This window comes from Lethenteron reissneri, chromosome 22 (assembly GCF_015708825.2).
Source record: "Lethenteron reissneri isolate LAM-NWPU_2019-01 chromosome 22, ASM1570882v1, whole genome shotgun sequence".
NCBI classification, from domain to species: Eukaryota; Metazoa; Chordata; class Hyperoartia; order Petromyzontiformes; family Petromyzontidae; genus Lethenteron; species Lethenteron reissneri.
In genome coordinates this window covers 13130420-13153444 of record NC_083800.1, presented here as the reverse complement: position 1 = coordinate 13153444, position 23025 = coordinate 13130420, and the positions used below count along the sequence as shown (strand labels likewise).

The window sequence follows — 23025 nt, the reverse complement described above, 5'->3', positions numbered from 1 at the left end:
GTTATGTGTACACATTTTTTGCGTGTGTTCTGTGTGCAGAATCAGCACATTTCGTGTATATTAATAAAAAAAATAAAGTTTGGAGATGCAACAATATTGCGGTGTATCCCTAATCCAGAAATAATCAGAATACTGTATGTATTTATCCTGGAGGAATACGACGAGCCATGAAGCAATTTTTCACAGACGTCCAGACGAGTTGACGGTAGCTGGCAGGGGCAGTGGCGAGGGAGATAAGTGCCAATGCAGTTTACGTTAATTCCCAATGACATGGACGCTATTCGCGCTGCAAGGTTGTTTTTTGTCATTTTACAATCTTTCCCGCCACCCCAGCCACAACCTGATTATATCCACATTGCGCTTTGCTCTCGGCGAGACAAATCTTTCATACCTGGAACTCTCGCAGAGCAGTGGCAAAGTGCGTTTACAGTGTCCATTGTCTTTTTGTCCAAAGAAATTGTTGACTTGGTCCGAGACCATGGAACTCACCACCGCACTCGAGAACCCGATGGAAGCACAGGCGGCTGGCTGGCTGGCCTGGACTTGAGCCCAGGATTGCCAGCTCAGTGCTCTGTGACCTCTGACCTGAGTCGCCCAAGCTACGTTCCACAATGTATGGTGTCGTAATTGTATAGTAAACATATAGCAGTGTGATACACATTAGGGTGGGTAGAATAATACATAGTGTTATATTAAAATGGATAAGGCAGCAACTGCAGCAGCAGCAGCAAGTGCAGCAGCAGCAGCAACAGCAGCAGCAGCAGCAACTGCAGCAGCAGCAGAAACTGCAGCAGCAGCAACTGCAGCAGCAGCAGTAACTGCAGCTCCCTTTGATGCTGTTAATCCTGCATAATGCACATGCATATGCAGTACTAATCACATTCCTGCATTTCCCATAAATATGCTAAATTCCTTTTGATATGCAAATTCCTTTGTCAATGCGCCCAGCTTATATATATGCTCCAAGCTCGTGTGCTGTTTCATTCAGACTCTGTCGCCTCGACGGACCTGGTTTTCACCTGAGGACGGCTGCTTGCGTTGTGGCCGAAACGTCGTGAGAATTGTTTTATTATGTTTTATTTTTATTATTTTATTACTTCCCTTCTACGTGACTTTACCGAAAGAACCAAGAAGCTACGTTCCACAACTAAAGTATTCGCGGTACGTTCAACTTCTTTCTCACGGTGCGTAGCCAACCGTGCTAGCCAGAGGTGTGGGGGAAGGACAACAAAATTCAACACAAAAGGCAGTTCTAAAGAAATGAGTTTTAAATATAGATCTAAAAGTCCATAGCTCCCAGTGGCTTCTTACTATTGGAAGGAAGAGCGGTCCAGACGGCCGCGGAAGCGCCTCTGAAAGCGCACGGCGATGCGGTGACCGTCTTTGTTTGATGGCCGAGCCAAAATCCGCTGCTGCTGCTGCGAGGATGACCGGACTTCGCGTGACGATGGTTTATGGGGTCATTTGATTGGGGCGAAATGTGTGGTGTGTCAGACCGCTTCGGTTGCCTTTGTTCAACGGTTTCCAGCCGATTAAAATGATCATTCAATCCGAGCACTCAAAACTGGAACCAAACGATTCGTTCGCCCATCGTGGCTCCAGATTGGACACCAACTGTCGTTCGACTCAAGTCTTGAATTTGAACGCTTCTCCAGACCATGCCACCAAATGGGCGCACGTATCGCACACATCACTCCTCATCCACACGCACAACCATACACCCAGACATGTACATGGTGGAAACTACAAACAGCAGGGTTAAAGGTGTACCCAAACGATAGCCATCTACCCATGCTGCAATGAGTACCACAAAACCATGTTCCAAGAACTTACACGCGGCACACATACTTCTGTACAATGATTTCCTTTGTATGTTGTATTTTACGTCGTAATAATATTAGATACATATTAAATAACTATTGAATTTCAGAGTATTGGCCTGTGTATCACTTACAATAAAATGTGCGGGAAGTACAGAATGTATTAAACATGTGTTTTTAGTTCGCAAATATAGAGAATGGTCTACTTGTACAGCTTCACCAATTGTTGTTGAGGCACATATTTTAATAAATAATAATAATCATACAGTAATGCACGCGATATTTCAAAGACCACATGACCGTCACCCCTGATAAATGTAATTCTCACTGTGCAACGACTGCACCTCAAGTCCTTGTGAATAAAACAGAACATGAAATAACTGCTGGTATAGACACTCCTCAATGCCTTCGTTTTTCTTGACGAAACCTGACTTCGACCCCAGTATTTTTTTAACAAGCTGGTTTTCATAGCTTATCACAAGTATGCATTCCTTTGTAGGCAATGACGAATCTTGGAACTTAGACCACAATGGAGTAACAATGGTGGACCCACCTGACGTAACTTACTGGAAGCTAGACCACATCTTTTTAAAATAGTGTTTATAAAATGTTTTGCTCAAGATGGGATTTTTAAAAATGTATTCGTCTTGCTGCTTATAGGTTTTGTCATGGAACGCCAAAACAGTCGGAAGTTTAGTTGTAAGTATGAACTGTTATTAGTTTTGACAGGTATGCCATGCAGATAATGTGCTCTGCTATGTTTGGTCCAAACACAATGTCCCCGATTGCCTTTAATTGTTGGCCAATCATATCTTCTCTTTTTACATTTTAGAATAGGGTTATTACAACTAAATGCGTAATAGAGAACCCGAAAACGGTACAGAAAAATAACTTGTAATTATTATCACCCCTATCAACTCACTCGAAACCTACAAATCATTCAATAACATTCATCGCCTGACTCTTGATAGTTGCAGTGACAATCACAGACAATACGATGAATGTGCCATGCGACTTCTTTATTCGTTTAACAAAAAAAGCTGCATTCAAGCATTCACAAATATTATTTCCTGTGAAGATTATAGGAAGAAGCAACACCAAAATATGTTATTTTATTTAAACTAAGCATTCTCACTGAAGGAATGTCACTATAATTCTGAATAAAGTCTGTTTTCCTTACTAACATGACTTCAAGCTTATTTTGGACTGCCCAGCACAGTCTTGGTAAGTATATGTTGTATTAATAGCTATTTGTTTTTTGGGTTTGCATCTTCCTTGAAGCAGGGGTACAAGTGTAATATTGTACAAGCCGAGCACAGACACAAAGCCACAACACTAAACCCCACGTACACGTTTTCCAATATGCAATTAAATAGGACATTGCAACAACAGTACTTGTGTTACTTTTAAATGCACTTGCAATATTTTTTATAATAAATCCCCTTGACGTTACACATTTAGATAATAGGTTAATACTGGCTGCTAAGCGGTGTTTTAAAAATAAACTAATCATATATGAGAAACAATTATGATGCTTGGACAATGTCTGTTCATGATGAAGTGGTGCTACTTAAAAATCAACGAGAATCCAGTGCACAAGAAAGAACGTACAATTTGCAACAAAAACATCAACGATAGAATTCCTACCATCTGAAAACACGAGCACAATGTGAAAAAAACATTTATGACACAATTCTATTTGTATCTCAATGACACTTTCAACTTCATGTCAATTGACAAAGGATTAATTGAGAACTCTCCTGGATGAATCCTTCACCCCATGTTAGAGTGGCCTGCAGAAGGAGCCGTCACAGAACTACTTCTCAAATATCTTTGGAGGGGGCACCTTTCCACCCAGTCTACTACAGGGAGTAAATGTTCATTGCGTGACAGTCAACCCGATATAAATTCAGTGCAAGACCAAATAAAAAAAATTGGGTGCAGTCAGTGGTAACCAAGGGTGAGATCATACACTGCCCTGGATATCTGATTCTGATAAAGCCTGGCCCTCGGTAGTGCTGGCTCGGCACTCTTAAGCCACCCGGCAACCTCTAAATAATACGTGCAAAGATGAAAAATATATAAATATTAACATTTCACAGCATTATGGGAAAATATGAACTCACAGGGTAGCCTAACAGAAAATATTTACAGTATATACATAGCAGCTCAGTCTAGACAATATATTTGACATTTTACAGATTACGTTGTTAAATATTAAAGTTCAGTATAGCATCGATTCTACTTTATGCTAATTCCATCTTAACGAACAACCCATTTGTCAATCCGCTGCTGGATGAGGGCTCCCCATGCCGTGCAGGCAGTGAGGGTTATTTGGCCAGACTTCACCGCACTGGTCGGTGTGGGTTGGTAAAGGTGTGCGCAGTAGAGGACGTGGATCTTGCTGCACTGCCCTAGATCGCCTGTTCATGCATGGTGGTCACCCACACGAGCACTCTCCAGGATCAACACTGCTAAGCTTACCAAGTTTGAGAGGATTGGGTGAGCATAGCGTCGTCCAATCAGTGCCTCCCATGCCTTGAAGAACACCAAGCAGTATCAATTTCCTTTGATGGTCTTAAGCCAGTGGTGTACATTCCAATTACTTACATGGTAGACAACTCGATCCATGAACCAACTTTGAACTTTACACAAAACGGTGCTCACCTAGAGGCATTAATTGTATTGACCTCGAAGAGACGAATGGATGAACAGACTTAACCAGTAATTAATATGGGACCTTTCTTGCCAGTATTAAAATATAATATTGTTATTTTAGCAAGTAACTATATGCAGAACGTCAAGATTGAGAATTTGCTGGTCCACTGAGCTATTGCCACAATTGTTTATTTTTTTAATTGAGGCTCCGCATTTTATAGGCGAGCGAATGAGCTTGTCTGTATACCAAATCTCCCATTCAGCCTTGACAAACTCCAACAGTCCGTTGAAGGTCAATTTATGAGATCATCGCCAATGCAATTGATACCACCACACCTTTCCATTTGTTCCTTCTTTATGACAATACAAACACATAAGAACTACCAAAAGCAGCTTGGCCTCTAGTATTTCAACGACATTCACAGACACTTGAACAAGTTACTACTATCCTTTCAGCCACCAACCACCACCACATTATATCAACTGCTATATAATGTCTCATGCATAATCAGGCATTTCTATGACAAAATACGATTAATGAGCACGAGATTTATTTATTGGATGAACCAAACCTGACCAACCAAAGATGTATCTAAAAGTGACTATTACTATCAAGTCGCATCCTGAATTGCTGATTGATTAATTAAATTGACAGATCACATTCAATGTCCCTGTATTTAACCATTTCCCATTCCGATGACGTACGTGTACATCATGAAAACAAAACCGGAAGAAAAACGAAACAGAATAACTTTCATTCAAGATGTGAAGCTTTCGAGAAAGTTAAAGAATAACTTTATCGGTACCGAGGCTCCCACAAAGCCATGCAAGGCCACGCGGGAGGGCGTGGCCCAGTTTGGCACCAGCTCCAATAGAGTGCGGTTGTGACGCTACAGTTCCTTGCGGTGAGTAGTGTATTAAAAAAAACGGTGCTGCAACTCTCTGAATAAAATTAACGCTGAGGCGCTTGGGCGCTCAGAGAGTCAGCAGTGAACGGGACACCCACATCCTGCAACTTGCTGTCGTCTCAGAATGTAAAAGGGTTTTTAACAGCATTGAGTGGTGATTATCTCCATTGGCAATCCCTATGGCAGGAACCAATAATTACACTGTAACAATTTTTTTTGTTCCTGGGTAATAAGTGTTATTTCCTCATTGCTTATGCTTCAAAAGTACAGAAAATGGCTATAATTCCCCACAAACTTTGCTTTTGTGACCAGGACAGTGATATTTTGACATTTACCCATTTTCAATGAGAAAACGGGCGAATGTGTCTTTTTGTTCACATAGTAAAAAAAAAAACATGTGAATAAAAATTTACATGTATTTATACTAAAGTAATACAAAAATGACTACAAAAGATTTATGCGTATTTCGAGATTTACGAATATACTATAAATCACGTTGACGAATCAGCCCCCATCATGTTCTCGTTATACTGTCCTTGGTAGTGGTGTTCAAAGTCCAGTATATCCTGGTGGAAGCGCTCGCCTTGCTCCTCCGAGTACGCTCCCATGTTCTCCTTGAATTTATCAAGATGAGCATCAAGGATATGGACTGAGGGGCATCCTACAGCCCATCGTCCAATAGTTCTTCACCAGTCTCATCACACTGCTAAATATGGCGGTTGGTCGCCTTCCCCACTCTCTAGTGTATGTACTGCAGGATCAGGTTAGATTAAATGTAGTCGTTTATAGAGTACTTGGTAGTTTATACAGTAGTTGATATAGTAGTGTAGTAGTAGTAGTTTATAGTAGTGTATTGTAGTGTATAGCAGCGTAGATGCATAGAAGACGGGCGATTCAGGCAAGAGGCAGGCTTCGTGACTCACCGACTCAACTACCCAGCAAATACCCAGCACCCTGCAACTCCCCAGCAATTACCCAGCCGATATAAATGTACAGAGGTGGGACAAAGTCATTGTTATGCAAGTCCAAGTCGAGTCTGAAGTCATCAAATTCATGACTAGAGTCTGACTCGAGTCCAAGTCACATGACTCGAGTCCACACCTCAGAGGTGGGACAAAGTCATTGTTATGCAAGTCCAAGTCGAGTCTGAAGTCATCAAATTCATGACTCGAGTCTGACTCGAGTCCAAGTCACATGACTCGAGTCCACACCTCTGTAAATGTATCACTCGGCCTTAAGATTTGCATTTAACTGCTCATATAGGACCCACCACTGCGATCTCTACATTGGGTCAAACGTAACATCTCTTAATGATTGATGGCTTGTGCATAAGATCTTATTTATTCACGATGGTGTTTTAAGAACAAATGTGACCTAAGGTTCTCGCTGATTTACCAGCTTCACATTCCTTATTGCCGTACAAATACTGGAGGAAGGTCCTTTGCTGTTGATGCCCCCAGAGTCTGGAATGCTATCGCCAATAAACTGAAACTTGGATCATTACCCGTGAGATCTGCACTCAAAACTGTTCTTGAGAAGCTGTACACCCCCAGTTGCCACTGCTATGCTGAGTGGCCTGAAATCAAATGCATCTCTCCGGATATCTGCTGCAAAGTATGATCTTGAGTTTTGATTATAGTGTGTTGATCTTTAAAGGTGCATTGAAAATGTTTAATACTACTGCTGTTATGGAGTGACTCATGCTGCCAGCTATGGCTGCAAAGATGGGTCGTACATGTTATGTATATCGTTTATTGTTCAATTTGCATCACAGTTCCTATGATTACTATTACATTGTTTCTATAGCTTTATTTTGGTGATTTCAAAAACGTATGGTTAAGCCATGTTTGTTTGTTGAAGTACAGAACTGAAACTGAACCAGCTCCACGTAGTTTTCAACCTTGTGATTACACAGGAAGCCACGAACCACTGCGACAAAGCTGTTCCAAGCCGCTTTGTCCTTACTAGTGAGCTTCTTGGGGAATTCATTTCACTCCAGAATCTGTGGTCCGACGAAGACACCGGCTTTGACCTTTGCCTCAGACAGCTTAGGGAAGAAGTCTTGAAGGTACTTGAAGGCTGCCAACTCCTTATCTACGGCTGTGACAAATTGTTTCATAAGGCCCAATTTGATGTGCAGTGGGGGTCCACCAGTGGCTCTCACTTGACGTTGTTCCTCCCCACAGAGAACTCGGTCTGCTGTGGCTAGTCCCGCCTGTGGTAGTGCGCCTTGGTGTCTAAACCTTTTGTAGTAAATGTTGTATTACTTTAGTATAAATACATGTTCATTTTGATTCATATGTTGTTTTTTCTGACTTTATGTGAACGAAAAGACACAAATTCACCCATTTTCTCATTGAAAATAGGTAATTTCAAAATATCACTGTCCTGGTCACAAAAGCAAAGTTTGTGGGAAATAATAGCCATTTTCTGTACTTTTGAGGCATAAGCAATTACGAAATAACACTTACTACCCAGGAACAAAAAGTGTGTTACATAGTGTTATTGTCCAATGATTATAATGATTATAATCATTGAATAATTACTGTTGATTATCCATAAACTTATTTAATATTTTCCAAAAACGTAATCAAACTTTCTACAAGGAAAAAAAACCCAAGTTCACCTCGAACTGGAATTTTACATTATAACATTCCAAATGTGAATTAGTTGCTGGCGAGACGCTCACCAGTTCACATCACACCTCCCATCAGTACCCAGGTCTCGCCAGGGGAAGCCAATGATGCAACCACCATCCGGTGTCCATGCCGTTGGGGCTGCACTCCCAGTTATAAAACTTAATGTCGAGGTTCTGTCAGCAGCTTCATCAGCATTTATCACTTGTCAACATACCGCTAACATATTTGTCTACAGGAAACTCATTCCAACCGAGGAATCCATCCATTAAACACGTCGATGCCTTCAACTTAAAGTAAAACTTTTTTTTATTTTACCAGGTAAGGCCCACTGAGATGTAAAGCGACCTGGTCACAAATTATTGCTCAACGAAGTGGCTTATCACGTGGAAATGTATCACAGCCAAATACTAAAACACACGTTGATTCTAAATGTGGGGGGAAAAACCGGAGGACCCAGAGGAAAATCCATGTGACCACAGGGAGGCACACGCAAACTCCAAATATATAACAGGCGTCAGGGTCGGGATCGAACCCATGACCTCCTTCATACCAGGCGAGGGAGTTAACATCCCGCCCCTGTAGCGTCCCTCATTCCAAGCATTACTCGAGTGGTACGGGTCATCCGGCGACCCAGTGGTATCAGACCATCTCACTGAATCACCAGATGTCCCAGATAGGAGGCGGCAACAGAGGAGCTTGGCTTCACCAGATTTAGTCGGAAATGGGGAGTCTTAATTCGTCGACCTGGAAGCGGCTCGGCAGCCACCGGTACAAAGTTGCGCAACGTTCACGTCAAACCAAGATCTACCACAAGTTAAAAGTCGTCGCCCTTTCCCAAACTGAACAAAGACTTAACCCTTGCTGCGGGCAAGTGGCCGACATCACTGCCCTCCGTGTGCTTCAAAGTCTTGCAATGTCCAATCCTCCAACATAGATCACCAGAAGTGGAAGATATCCTGAGTGTCAAACAAAGCTGGCTTCTGACGAGGCTACAGCACATATGAACAAGTGCTGATGCCTACAACATGAATCGAGAACTTTTTTTTTTACTTGAAGACATTGGCAGCTTTACTGAACCTGACAACCGCCTATGACAGTCGGGAACAGTGGCCTCCTTAAGATGTTCAGAATCCTGCTGAGATGTGTGGTTTATATCATCAAACTACTTCTGCATAACAGGTGGTTCAGAGTATACATGGGGAAAAACAAATGCTCTGAGGAGGTAAATCCTTAGCCACATGCTTGTAGCTACCTTGTTTAACCACTACACCAACAACCTCCCACACACCCACTAAACGATGACACCAACAGGCTGCCAGGCTGCTGGAAGATGCAGCGTCTTCTGCCAAGTGTTACCAAGATGGCGTCGAGCGTGTTACATCGTCACAACGCTAGTGCTGCCACGAACTGAACATTTGCCTCAAAAGACAAGAGGGTGAGACACGATCCGCACATTAGGCAATGCGCGTCATCTCAGGAGCTCATCAACCAACTCCCATCCCCCTTAGCCACCAGTTCCATATATCCGTCGGAAGGCTGCGAATGGCACGCTACCGGGAGAGGATTTGCGACAACCAAAGTCTGTGCTGCACGTTGCTTTCTTTAGCCCACCTACTGCTGCACTGTCATCACGGCACCCACCGTGGACCAACGTACCACGCCAGGATGTACCATCAAGGTCTTCGTGGCACGAGTGGCTTGCAACGTCAACAGGAACCGAATCCTCGTGGACGACCCCACAATCTGCCCAGCTGGGTTTGAACTTCGGCGCCGTGCCTTGACTCTGCTCAAACCAGGTTCCAAACTGGCCAAGGCCTGTTTGTAGCAAGCCTGCACTGGATGGGCTTACGCAACAACCAGAACTGTAACAGCGGCACAATACAGACAACGAAGCACATGGTTGAAAACTATCCACCAACCAAGCTTAAGGTGGTCTGAGGACCGTGCATTCTGCAAATGATAAAAAACAAAATTACATTGTATTGGAGCACTTATTGGAAATAATAGCGGTCAAAAGAATGAGAACATAGAGGCTGATTTTGACCCGTTTAAATTAACAAATTGGCATGCAAAAAAACTAAACCCTCACTTGAAAATAAAAAAAAATTGTATCACTCCAATTACAGACTCGTCAAACACTTAGATGTAGTTCCCCATGATTAGATAATTGGAAATAGTGCTCTTGCAGTCATGTACAGGAAACACACACATGTGACGGCTCTAGTTGAAGACCTGGCTGCCAGCAGCCATGTGCTGTATCTTGGCAGGCAGCAGAGTGACCATTTCCCTGCTGAGCTCCAGCTCGGGCTGTGCCACTTCCTCGACGTCTGGATTCTGGTCGCAGTAATCCACCACATAACGGTAACACTCGAGCGACAGGCGCGCGTTGGCAAGCCTGCTCGCCGTGTCGGACACCATCAATTTGCTGTGCAGCCGACCCATGCGGAACTTTGCCACAAGCGCCGGGCGGACCACGTCGATGTCCAGCGTTGCTGGCGTTTCGCCCCGCGAGTTACAGAGCGAGTCCAGGAACTTCTGGTAGTGCGTAAGGGCCGCGCGTGCCAGCAGATTGATCTTCTTGACGGTGTGTGGCTGCAACTGCTCCGCGTGGTTCGCCAACGCCACCTTGAGATCCATCATGTCGTAGTACGTGTCAGCCACCTCAAAGCACAGCTGGCGACATGCCGTCAGGTAGAACTGGGGGTTGAGCTGCGTGTAGAGGCCCTCCAGCATGTCCACACGTCGCTTCTGCATGCGGCAGCGCCGCTCCAGATCTTCCTCGAAGAAGGCGAGTGCTTTGAACAGTGCACTCTGATCGCGCACTATCTGCACGTAGTCACTGGCATGGCCGTCCAGCACGAAGAATTCCTTGGCTTGTGTCACACGTGCCTGCCCAAACAGGAATATTTCTCGCGCCTCCTGGAAACTGAGTGCTTTGCGGCATGGAACACGCTCTTCTGCTCCCGCCAAGGCCTCCAACATATCGGCAGCACTCACCAGGCTGCTGAACTTTATATCTGCACCGTCGCTACCTTCATTGTTTCCATTCCAGTCCCCGTCCATGTCACCATTACCCTGCTCGTGCTGGCGCTGACGCTCTGCGTGCAATTCTGACTGCCGCTCAGTGTCCAGCTCGCTGATGTCATCCTGCAGATACATGTAGAAAAGGTCACATTTAATGTTTACTTTAAAAAACAATGAGTTCAAGAACTACATCACATACTATCTGCCATAACGTTCAAGTACATATTTTCCTGCACTATGATTACATTAAAAAAAATTCGACTCAATGCTTTTAACCATGTTACTTCAAATCAAGCTGACCCAAATTTTGCATTTCAGCAAACGTGAAAGGGTTTGCATTCCTCATACTAAAGAAATGAATTCACTCTTTCCCGAAACAATTTACATCTCCCGACATGTAGACCTAAAAAGTTTTCAAAGAAGCATGAAGAGGCAGGCGCACGCTTGGAATAACTATGGCACGGGAAGAAGAACACGTGGATTTGAGAATCTGCCTGTTAAGAAAAGTGAGCTTGGGTAGGACACGTCGCTAGAAGGGATGAAGACAGCCAAAGGAGGAAACGTGCCCGAGAGGGCAGGCATTGTGGAGATGGAGCAATGGAATCAGCTCATGTGTCATAGCAAGATGGTTACATCGCGAGACTGTGAAAGATTGGCGATGGCTTGAGGAGGGCTTCATCCTGTAGTGGATATTTCATGGCTATCGGTGATGTCTGTAACCAGATCATGAACAATTTCCAGATTTTAAAGGAATATTCATTTTTATTGCTACCTACTGATGATATTGCAAAATCACAAACATTATTCTTGCTAAATCACATACATTAAGAATAATTTAAATTATTTAATTAAATCACACACTAACCTAAATATACGGCATGTACATAATAAAGGTGTTTTTGGGTTCGATCACGTAAATATAAATGTGACGTAAACCCACCACAATCAATGAGTAAGGTTTGTCACATATTGGCACGTTTTGTTTACGTGATAAACCATACTAAATTGGCTCTGTCGGGTGGTGGTGGTTTAACGACACATTTATATTTATGCCATATAACCCAAAACACCTTTATTATGGATAATAATGTGAAACTATATGACATATACTTGCTAATCAAGAATGGCATAGCTTAATAAAACGATAGAATTAATCTTTAAAAATGTGAAACACTGAGCAATGAATTACTCTTGCTTAGCTTTTAGCTTGCTTGCCTTGGTGGTTTACAGAGATGAGAGTTGCTGGCATGCAGGCCTGGGAATAAAGTATCCCCCAAATCGCTGTACCTACCTCATTAAGTCAAATGGAGCATTACAGCTAAAGGTAGATTTATATAAAATGTTATTGAATGTAATTGTTATTGTAATAAGTCGACACTGGAGTGGCTGATGAGAACTGTGAGCTGTTTGAGTGGTGCAAGTTCGAGCATTTTCTCTGTGAAGTGGTGCAGTAACCTACGCAGGTGGGCAGATTGTCGACCATGCAGATACTGAGATGACTGCCAAAATCGAGCATTCAGTCACGGTGCATGCGCGACAATCAATTGGGAGTGACTGAGCTGCGATAGGCTTAACGTGCACATGTGGAGAAGTGCAGTATCACTCGTGGAGTGGCAGAATTGCCACCTTAAGATTGGTGGGACTTGCACACATGGAGGGGGAATGACATCTCCCCAGCAGGCGATTCATTGCTTGCACCCCACTGATTGATTTGGCATGCATTTTAGACCAAGCAGCATATTGTTTAGAACTGTGTGCAGAGTTATAATTTAGAATAATTCGGTACTCAGCCAGGTGTAATGGTATTAGGTGGAGATGCTGACTCATTGGATAGGGATGACCAGGGGCTGTGTCTAAAAGGAGACCTCACAGCACAGATAACACACAGCGTTGGTGTACGGTGCTTTTTTCTGGAATTTTAAGATGTTTTCTTTTTCATGTTTTTGTTTAATGTTTGTTACGGTTGCACCCGATTCAATAGTCGAATGGCTCACAGGGCTATACCTAATAAATGAACTTGAACTTGGAGACACCAAGCTACAGTGGAGGTGAGTTCCACAACCAACAGTATGCACAGCAGAAGTGGGGATTGCAAGAGAGCTGAATCAAACTCAACATCCACTCGAAACTGTAATCACAGCTTTATGCTGCGATTACGATCCTGCACTACACAGTAGTTTGATGGTATAGTTTAACCCTTTCCCATTCCCATGATGTACAAGTACGTAGAAATGTCACCAGTTTTTCTTCCGATTCAGAAGCAAAACTAAAATAAAATAAGGCCATGCGGTAGGGCGTGTGGCACAGTTTGACGCCAGGTATCATAGAGTGTGGTCGTATTGCTGCGGTTCTCTTCGGCGAGTACAATGTCTTTAAAAACAGTGGTGCTACGCCTCGCTAAATAAAATTTACGCTGGACCACTTGCGTGTTTTGAGATTCGGCAGTGAACAGGACACCCACCCTGCAACTTGCAGTCGTCTCCGAACGGGGGAAAAGGTTAATGTGCTATACACCAGCGTCCTTGAAGTAATAGGGATTCCCAAAATGAAGGCGAGGGCCAAGATCAAGTCTAAGGCAGAGCAGGAACAGGGCTAAGTAGAAGCAGCAGAGGGCTGCCCCCGAACACCAGCCGGTGACAAAGAAGATGCAGCGTTACCCGACTTGCATTGTGGAACCCCTTTTCTTCTCTGGAATGGGGGGGATGAAGCATTGGGGAACTGGATATTGCAAAGCGTGGTGCTCGATCGTGTGGAATTGTCGTGGCAACTGGCATTGCGTGCTGAGTTGTTGGTGTGGGGTGCCATCTGGTGGATTGTGGAGGTGGTGCGTGAGGTAATCTTCATGATGACAAGTGGGTGTTGAGTGGAGTGGCAGTTTTGGTTTGAGTGATGATAGAAGGCCACGTGGGCTCCACATTGATCTTCAGACTTTAAAGTCTAAACCAAGGCCATGGGGAAATCGCAAGTATGCGAAACCGAAGTGTTGTCAGGATTACTTTTGCAGATAGTAGGGACTTCTCCATATCTGAAAAGCTAACCCAAGCAGCCTTCATATTACCATTGTGACCTCGATGGGGATATTGAGTAACAAAGATGCTGGTTCACTTTAGCACAACCGAACATTAATTTCACACCACCCTAATGCCACCTACTGATGCATTCGTGAACCTCATTCTCCTAAATGATGCACTAAGCAGCACTTGTACAAAACCAATTATCTCCCTTGTTAATTCATATTACAGTATCTGTGGAAAGTGCCGTTGGCAAGCACCTGATGTCAGTGTAGAACAGTATTTGGCATTCCATATGATTCTGACGCTGGGGTACAGTTTTCTATTACAATATTTATTAAAAAAGAAAAAACAAACTAAAAAAAAAGAAACTTTAAATTTTAGCAGGTAAGACCCACAGCTATATAGCTCTTTTTCAGAAGCGATCTGGCCACAAATGTTAGCTCAACAAAGTGGTTTATCGTGTGCAAATGTATAGCAGCCAAATTCTTAAACACGTTTCTAAATGTGGAGGGAAAAACTAGAGGACCTGGAGAAAAATCCATGCGACCATGGGGAGAACATGCAAACTCCAAATATACAGCATGCGTCACAGGGTGGGGATCGAGCCCATGGCCTCCTGTATACCAGGTGAGGTAGTTAACATCTCACCACCGCAGCACCCTGTGGCAACTTAACCATCCCGGCAGTTTACATAATTCTTCTTTGCTAAAACTTGTAATTACGCTAGGAGTTACTCCCAAAGTGAACCTTAATCCTAACGACAGACTTGACCCTGTCTCTAATCCTGACACCAATCTTTATCCAAACCTTTACTCTTACCCAAACCACATAATTGCTATGATATTACTTGTACACCGACGTCCGAATAACATATTCGGAGCCTGGAGACCAAATTCAATGTGCTCACACTGCTCGTCCCTCCCGTGGCACGCACACAGCATGTTCCATCACTCACACAAACAGGGCCGACGAGCACTACCAAAGTACGATTCCTAGTGACGCCAATGCCACTCTCCCCAAGCGAACCGGATCATTGTAGACTCTGTTACAGAGATCAATGATGATAAAGTCATCATGTATTTGAGCGATGTCGCCAAGTTAATTGTGTGCTTGTGTCTTAGTTAAGGGCCCACCTCTAGCTGCTTGCGCGAGTCCTCCAGCAGGTTCAGGCAGTACTTGATCCAGCAGCGCGCCACTTCCGCCTGTCGTTGGGCAATCCTCTGCGCGCAGTCCATATCTTCCGCCTCTGCAATAATGTCACATAGCAGTGTATTTACAAAAATAATGCATACAGTGCACATCCTTCATTCAAAACTAAAATCCCATTTAGGCAACAAAGTTGCCATTTCAGTAATATGCATAGGTGTAGCACAGTTCCATTGGTGGCAGAGCCAACATTGGAAAGGCCACACTCCAATGGTATGGACAAACCTTTCCACAGGATGGCCACTATAATTATACAGTGAACCCTCGCAATGCGCGAGTTATGAATTTGTGCGGTTCGCATATTCACGAGTTACTAAATGTATACTAATTCCCTATTCGCAACTCGTCGGACTCCAGTATTCGCGAGTGTACGACGTGCCAGACCACCGACACCGGGGAGGTGTGCGCAGAATGTTGTTACATTTGAAACTGTCTGCGAAGATTAGGCACGACCCCTCGGCTGCCCGCTTAGTCCTTAGTCTCACAGTAATCGCGCTCCGAACTCGCGATTGTGCATTTTTTGTTCTACATGTACTTCAGTCAACTCGTACATTTTGGTATAAACAGGTCGACTATAAGGTCCATTAAAAAGGACGCGAATTAGATCAGGGAAATTATTGTGGCGAGCACTCCCCAGTTGTACTAAAATGATAACAACTGTGCGTTATAAAACACCTGCATCTCTCAAGAAGTCATCCTTCTCAATTCCTCACCATCAACACCACCTTGATCGTCGTCAAATCATCATCATCAAAGGTAATAAAAACACATTGTTCTTTATAATGTATTATTTATGAATTGTAGTGATTGTTATTAAACATTTACCATTCCCCCCCCCCCCCCCCACCCATGTTCACTCTTAATAGGAACATAACACCATTTTCCCATTGGAACAAGGTTTCTGCATTCGCAAATTCTGTATTCGCGAGTGTTTTCAAAAACGTAACCCTCACGAATAGAGAGGGTTTACTGTACTCCAATAGAAGTGTGGTCACCATATCCACGCCTCTATATAAGGAACAAAACAGTCAGACTTCTCCACAAATCTGGCTGTCGCCCGATGAAGCTAGTTGTAATTACTGGCGAAATGTTGTACTCAGATTGTAAATGTTGTGGCTTGACTCTCCAACACACCAGTGTGCTGTACTAGTGACGAATTGGCATGTTCTGTTTACGTGACTACCCTTACTAGTTGGCTGTGTCGGGTGGTGGCGGGTTTTAACAACAGATTTATATATTTACGCGATCTAACCCAAAAAAACACTATTATGTTTGTTATTTTGGATAAAAATGAATGAAGAACCTGAATGGAATACAGAGTGGAGAACATTTGGCACACTTACCCTCGGTGTCCACAGGAGTCTTGGCCTGACCCAACACCACCTCTGCGGCTGCCAAACAGTGCCGGCCCACGCGGTACCGTTGCTGTAACAACCACCAAGAAAACCACGTGTGCATTCAATTCCTGCAACGCTGACCAGCGTGAGTTTGTCCTTATAAAAAAAGATACTTCCGATCGTCTCTCCATATTAAACATTACATTTCTTGAGGGCGCAATGCTCCTGTTGTGATTGTTAAAATGGGTTCAATGAAAATTTTATTTAAAAAAAGTGTTTTCTTTTTGTTTCACAACCTATTTTTAAAACAAGCTACATTTTTATATTCTTTGGGTCTTTCGGTAAAGTCACGTAGATCTTACATTAGCATGCTAATTTCTCACATTAACATCACTAGCCCCACCCACTTAGTTTATGACCCTTGGGCTACACCCATATTAAACCTTTAAAACAGTCTGCTTTTAGCAGCTTTCCCCCTGTTTTCCTCCTGATGACGATCGCTTGTGTTGTGATCGAACCGTCATAGTTTTTTGTTCATTTTATTTTTAATAATTTGAACCTATCTACGTGACTTTACCGAAAGACCCAAGGAATATTAATTCCTGCAGTCACGAAAGCATTAAGTCAAGAAGCTAGATTTTGTTGATGAAACCATAAAAGCAAATAACCATACTCTTTGGTTATTTCGGTAAAGTCACGTAGATAGAAAATAAATAATAGTTTACGACGTTTTGATCGCAACAACAAGCAATCGTCTTCAGGTGAGACAAGCATGCCGTTGTGACGAGGCATTGTATCGATCCGAGAAGGGGGGAGGGGAGGCCGTAACAGGCGAGAGGGTGGGGGTGAAATTCGAAGAGGGCTTAGGTGATCTATTGTTTATTTTCCTATCTACCTGACTTTACCGAAAGAACCAAAGAGTATGAATTCCCGCAGTCACGAAAGCTTCAAATCAAGAGCAAATAACCATTTCAGAGTTTCTTTAAACAAATGCTGCTGAATAATATTGGTCTGAAAAGCCAATATGCTGGTGGATTAAAAAAAAAGTATGTGGAGAGATTAAGAGGTGTATGTCATTATATTCCCTCTTGTGGTTCAGTTGATTTCATGCATACGAGATTGAGATTTTAACATGCAAAGAATTGTAATCACTAAAAATAGAATGAGAGATGTATGGTAAATATTACTGGAGAGGTGGTGAAATTAAGGGCAGATCTAAATTTTGTGTGCAGCCATTGATGACTGGGCTAAGACCCTCAAACTCTCACTATACAGTACTTGAGAACCATCTCTAATCACCGTGGCCGCCTGGATTAAAACCCAAGTTCAGTGATGTTATCAGTGCCAGGTGAGCGTGTGGACCTATAAGCCACCTGGTAACATCAAAATTAACATCAAGTATTGTCAACCTACAATAGAAAAATATTCCGTATTACTTTGTAAATGTATTATTTTTAAATATATATAAGTGATTTACATTTGCTCCACCCCGCATTAAGTAACAGACATAACAATTCAATCTAGTTATTTTCTTTGGGTTAATTCACCGATAAAAATGTAGCTTACATTTAAGGCAAAACTGTATAAACAATAGATTTTTCAAAGCAGGCAGGTACCACTTGACCGAATCCAAAACAAATGTGGATCAGAGGTTTTGAAGGAAAAAAAAGAGGGAGATTGTAGATTAGATCAAGGGACATGCGGGAGTATTACTGAAAACATAAATGTACGCACGTGGGCCACGTAGTACTGGGAGAGAGTGGCGGCATTGGTCGCCCACTCAACAGGGTCGTAGTGCTGCCACTGGAGTTGACGCTGCAGTGTCAAATGGCAGTAGCGTGCAGCCCTCTCGTTCTCCTCGCCGCTCTTGTACGCCTGAGCCAGGTAGTAGAGGGTGTGGGTGTGCGCAAGCTCAAACCTGGACCAGAAACACACACAGGTTTGGGTTTGTCACGGCCACTTCATCATCTATCGTTCATCAAACATGTAACCTCCGATCGGCACGGTTGGCTAAGTACGGTGCACAAGAAGTTCTACATACATACAACACTTTAAAAAAAACTTCTTAAGTTGGTTTCTGCAATACTCTTACATATAAGGCAGCAATGTGCGCCGTAATACTTACCATGATGTTAAAAGAGTGGCAGAAAAATGCTGGAGAAACGCCATACGTTGGTTAAAGCTACATGTTGTAGAGAAGCGTTGGTTCTGAGATATCATGTCCCACGTGAGAAACCTTCACCTGCACTGCCATGGAAAGTGTCCACCACCTTTCACTCCCGTTCCACGCTGCCCAGCATGTCTCCACTCATCAAGTCTTAATGTTGCTTACTCGTGCACAGTGGTGAACATGGGTCAATTAATCCACTACTCACAACAACAATGGTTACCTGACTGTACTGAAACACAATTCTCAAACTAGGAGAATATCTAAAACAGCTTACATCATAGTGTGGTAGTTAGTGGCAGGGAGCCACTGTCCTCCCAGTGTTTGTGGATGAGAATTAGTCTCATGGAAGCTCATCTGCCTTCAGTGAATGTACGACCACCCAAACACCACCATACTATAGTGATTTCAATTGACCTACTGGAAACTTGTCTGCCAATGGTAGTGAGTGTTGCACTATAGAGATGACGCATGCCTAGACCAGAGCCCCACTTTCACCTGGTTTTCTACTCATCATGTTGGTCATATGAAATTTAAGGACAGGGGCAGAAGGCCATAATCAGGGTAAGTGTTCAAAATATGCACCCCATATATGCATACCATTTTTTTAACACATTTTCCACAAATGTAATTTTTTTAAATCACAATTGAATGTGTTTATGTTGACAAACGCTACTCAACCTTGTACCTCACACGCCTTGGAGAAAGACATTAATGGCAGTCCGTAGCAGGGGAAACATAGATGCATTTTACCTTCAAAGGGGTTCATCAGAGAACCAGCTGCCAGCCATAACGGTTCCTAGGCAATGGTAAATCCCTTGTGTGGTCTCTGCACATATAAAGTTTCCCTGCTTGGATTATCAATAAGATGGCATTCATTTTTTTTGGTTGACCCTAAACCAGCGGTATGAATTATACCAGGGGTCGGCAACCAAAATAACAAGAAAAGTCTATTATTTTCGGATTCTGTAAAAAATTCAACATTTCAAGAGCCACAATGCGTGTGAATACGAGATGGTGGGTCCTTAATAAGTAACGTCACGAAGCGGTCCTTAAAGAACCGCATGCGGTTCCGAAGCCACAGGTTGCCGACCCCTGAACTATCGAGTCCCATGGTAGGAAGTTTATGACATATACAACAGTACCTGGCATTGGGACAATTTACCTTAATCTTCGTTGTTGCTCCGAGCATTTGTCATCTTCTTTTGTAAACAAGTCGTGGATGTCTAATGGAGGAGTTCCAACCTGCAATAAAGTAAAAAAAAACACTTTGAATAAAAAGGCAAAGCAGTACCCAAAATAAAAAAAAGTTTTATCAACACCTTAACTGAGAAAAATAGCACCACCAATTTGTTGACTTTTAGTAAACCCTGTTTTTACGCAGGCAGTCTGTGCTCACCTCTTTCATGAAGGTCTTGTAAAGGGCCTCGGAATTCTCAAGAAGGACTCGTGCCTTGCTCATGTCGTCCCGGTTTGCCCACAGAATGCCCAGCTGATTCTGTGGAATGGACAATAAAACGTGTTAATTTAAGAGTGGCAATGTCTTTTTCCCTCAAAATCAGAAATGTAGAAGGTAAAGTAATATCACAGTCCAAATTGTGCTTTATAAAATTAGGTCCATATACTTTGAAGGGCTCGTTAAGGCTTTGGTTGATCTATATTTTGTGTTGAATGACCAACTTGCTGACCAACCCATACTGAACATCTGATTCTGACCATAATTCACCACTCTGGTCAGTGGGACCATAGCTATCGGAGTATAGAGTTTGTCCAAAAATGTAATTTTGCTGGACGGTCTGCTGATAATGCAACAACCTATAACACCTGTGTTATGCATGATGGGGAAAACGAATAGATTCAGTAGAACGTCGTCGCATGTCCGACCCATATGGCGTGATGTTCTCTTCATCGCCTGGTATGCTGGAGGTCGGGGGTTTGATTCCAACCTTGACACCTGCTGTATATTTGGAGTTTACATGTCTCTCTCTCTCTCTCCCCGTGGTCGTATGAATTTTTTTCTCCGGGTCCTCCACATTTAGAAACGTGCATTGAGATTATGAAGATTATTTTGCTGCTATGAATTTCCACGTGATATTAAGCCATTTTGTTGAGCTATCACGTGGCCAGGTAGCTTCTGAAAAATAAGTTCACACATCACAGGGCTTTACCTGGTCATATTTTTTTTATGTTAAGTTTTATTTGTATATTTTAAATGATTTGCTTACCTTTCCGAAACTTGGCACTCCTATAAAAAGCACTCCTATCGTGTTTTTTGTACCGTTTGTTGGAACGCTCTGACCCGAGAAAAAGAGCTTCACAGCTCATCGGATTTCTCCACGGATGGGACTGAATGATCGCGCGTGGGCTCTCCATCGATGAGAGGGCCGTGAAGGTGCGTGACATGGCAAGTGACCACCCCCCCCACCACACCCCCCCCACCACACCCCCCCCACCACACCCCCCCCACCACAACCCCACCACACCCCCCCACCACACCCCCCCACCACACCCCCCCACCACCCCCCCCCACCACCCCCCCCACCCCCCCCCACCACCCCCCCCCCACCACCCCCCCCCACCACCCCCCCCCCCCACCACCCCCCCCCACCACCCCCCCCCCCACCACCCCCCCCCACCACACCCCCCCACCACACCACCTGCGCGTGCATGAGCACGGAGACGGCGTCGGGCGCCAGCCCCTCTGCGCGCAGGCCGCTCAGGCACGCCTCCAGGTGCTCCTCGGCGCCCGCCAGCTCCTCCGTCTCCATGAGGTTCACCCCGATCTGCAGCTCCAGCGCGGCGCTCAGCAGGCGCTCCCCGCGACCTCCCGGAGCGGCAGCCCCGGTGGCCTCCCACCCCTCGCCCTCCTCCCGCTGCTGCTGCCGCTGCTCCTCCTCCTCCTCGTCGCCGCCTCCTCCTCCTCCCCCCTCGCCGCGCCCGCTCAGCGCCCGCTTGAGCTCGTAGAGCAGCTCCCGCGCCGCGTACTTGGACTTGAAGGGCTCCCCGGGCGGGTCGCGCTTCGCCTCGACCTCGGAGAGGCGGCGCGCCTCCGCGTACTTGACGCGCCACTGCGCGAACTCCTCGCCGCCAACGCCGCCGTAGCCGCCGTCGCCTCCTCCATCGCGGTGCTCCATTGCAGAGACGCGGTGGCGCGATGACGTCATCACGCCCCAGCGCAACCGCGTCCACAGCAGCGCGGCCAGGGTGACGTGATGACGTCATCACGCCCCAGCGCCACCGCGTCCACAGCAGCGCGGCGAGGGTGATGTGATGACGTCATCACGCCCCAGCGCCACCGCGTTCACAGCAGCGCGGCCAGGGTGACGTGATGGCGTCATCACGCCCCAGCGCCACCGCGTCCACAGCAGCGCGGCGAGGGTGATGTGATGACGTCATCACGCCCCAGCGCCACCGCGTTCACAGCAGCGCGGCCAGGGTGACGTGATGACGTCATCACGCCCCAGCGCAACCGCGTTCACAGCAGCGCGTCCCCGCGGCCCAGGCGAGGGTGACATGATGACGTCATGTCTGTCAATGGGCAACCGCGTTCAACGTCCCCACGGCCCGGACGAGGGTGACTTAATGACGTCATGTCGGTCAAACGCACCCGCGTTCAACGTCCCCGCGGCCCGGGCGAGGGTGACTTAATGACGTCCCCGACAGCCTTGAGCTCTTGTGACGTAACCGCGAAAACGTCACCACGGGCAGGGCGATGGAATACGATGACATCATCACGGCGTAGCATGGGGACGTCACCACGTTCAACGTCACCACGGCCCATGCGAGGAGATTCGATGACATCATCACGGCCCAGCGTGGACGCCCTAATCACGGTGACGTCACCACGGCCCGGGCGAGCGGTGGGCGCGATGACGTCAGCGCGTCACCACGCTCGAGCGTGGTGACGTCACAGGGGATGTCACTTCCGAGCACAGCGACGTAGTGACGTCGCCACTGCCGATCTCGCGTCGGCTATCGACTCTTGTCGACTTGGTCGCCTCGCTCAGTCTGCGATCGATTGTATCGACTATCGATTCTCGCAGCCCGGTGTTGGGCGTCCTCAGTTGTTGCCTGTCCCATTGCGCCATTGGGCTTAGCGGCAAAGCGAACTGCGATTCTGTAATTTCGAGGTGGTTATAAAACGAGCATTTTATAACATCGCAAATACGATGGGGTTTGTACAATGTAAGCTTGCGCGATGTCGTGCGTAAATTAAGAGTGTTTAAACGTACGCGAATCAGGCCGTCTTCGG

The 23025-nt window shown here is 45.0% G+C and overlaps 1 protein-coding gene across 1 annotated transcript; it reads right to left on the bottom strand.

Annotated features, from left to right (window-relative positions):
- Positions 1–2110: 2110 nt before the first annotated feature.
- KIFBP (kinesin family binding protein) lies at positions 2111–21937 on the bottom strand. Its single transcript, XM_061556618.1, has 7 exons — positions 21431–21937; positions 20173–20271; positions 19939–20018; positions 18341–18524; positions 16613–16694; positions 15197–15309; positions 2111–11172 (listed from the first exon to the last, which is right to left on the bottom strand). Exons 1-7 carry the CDS (start codon positions 21935–21937, stop codon positions 10246–10248), a joined length of 1992 nt encoding a protein of 663 aa, XP_061412602.1. The 3' UTR covers positions 2111–10245.
- Between the last annotated feature and the right edge of the window lie 1088 nt (positions 21938–23025).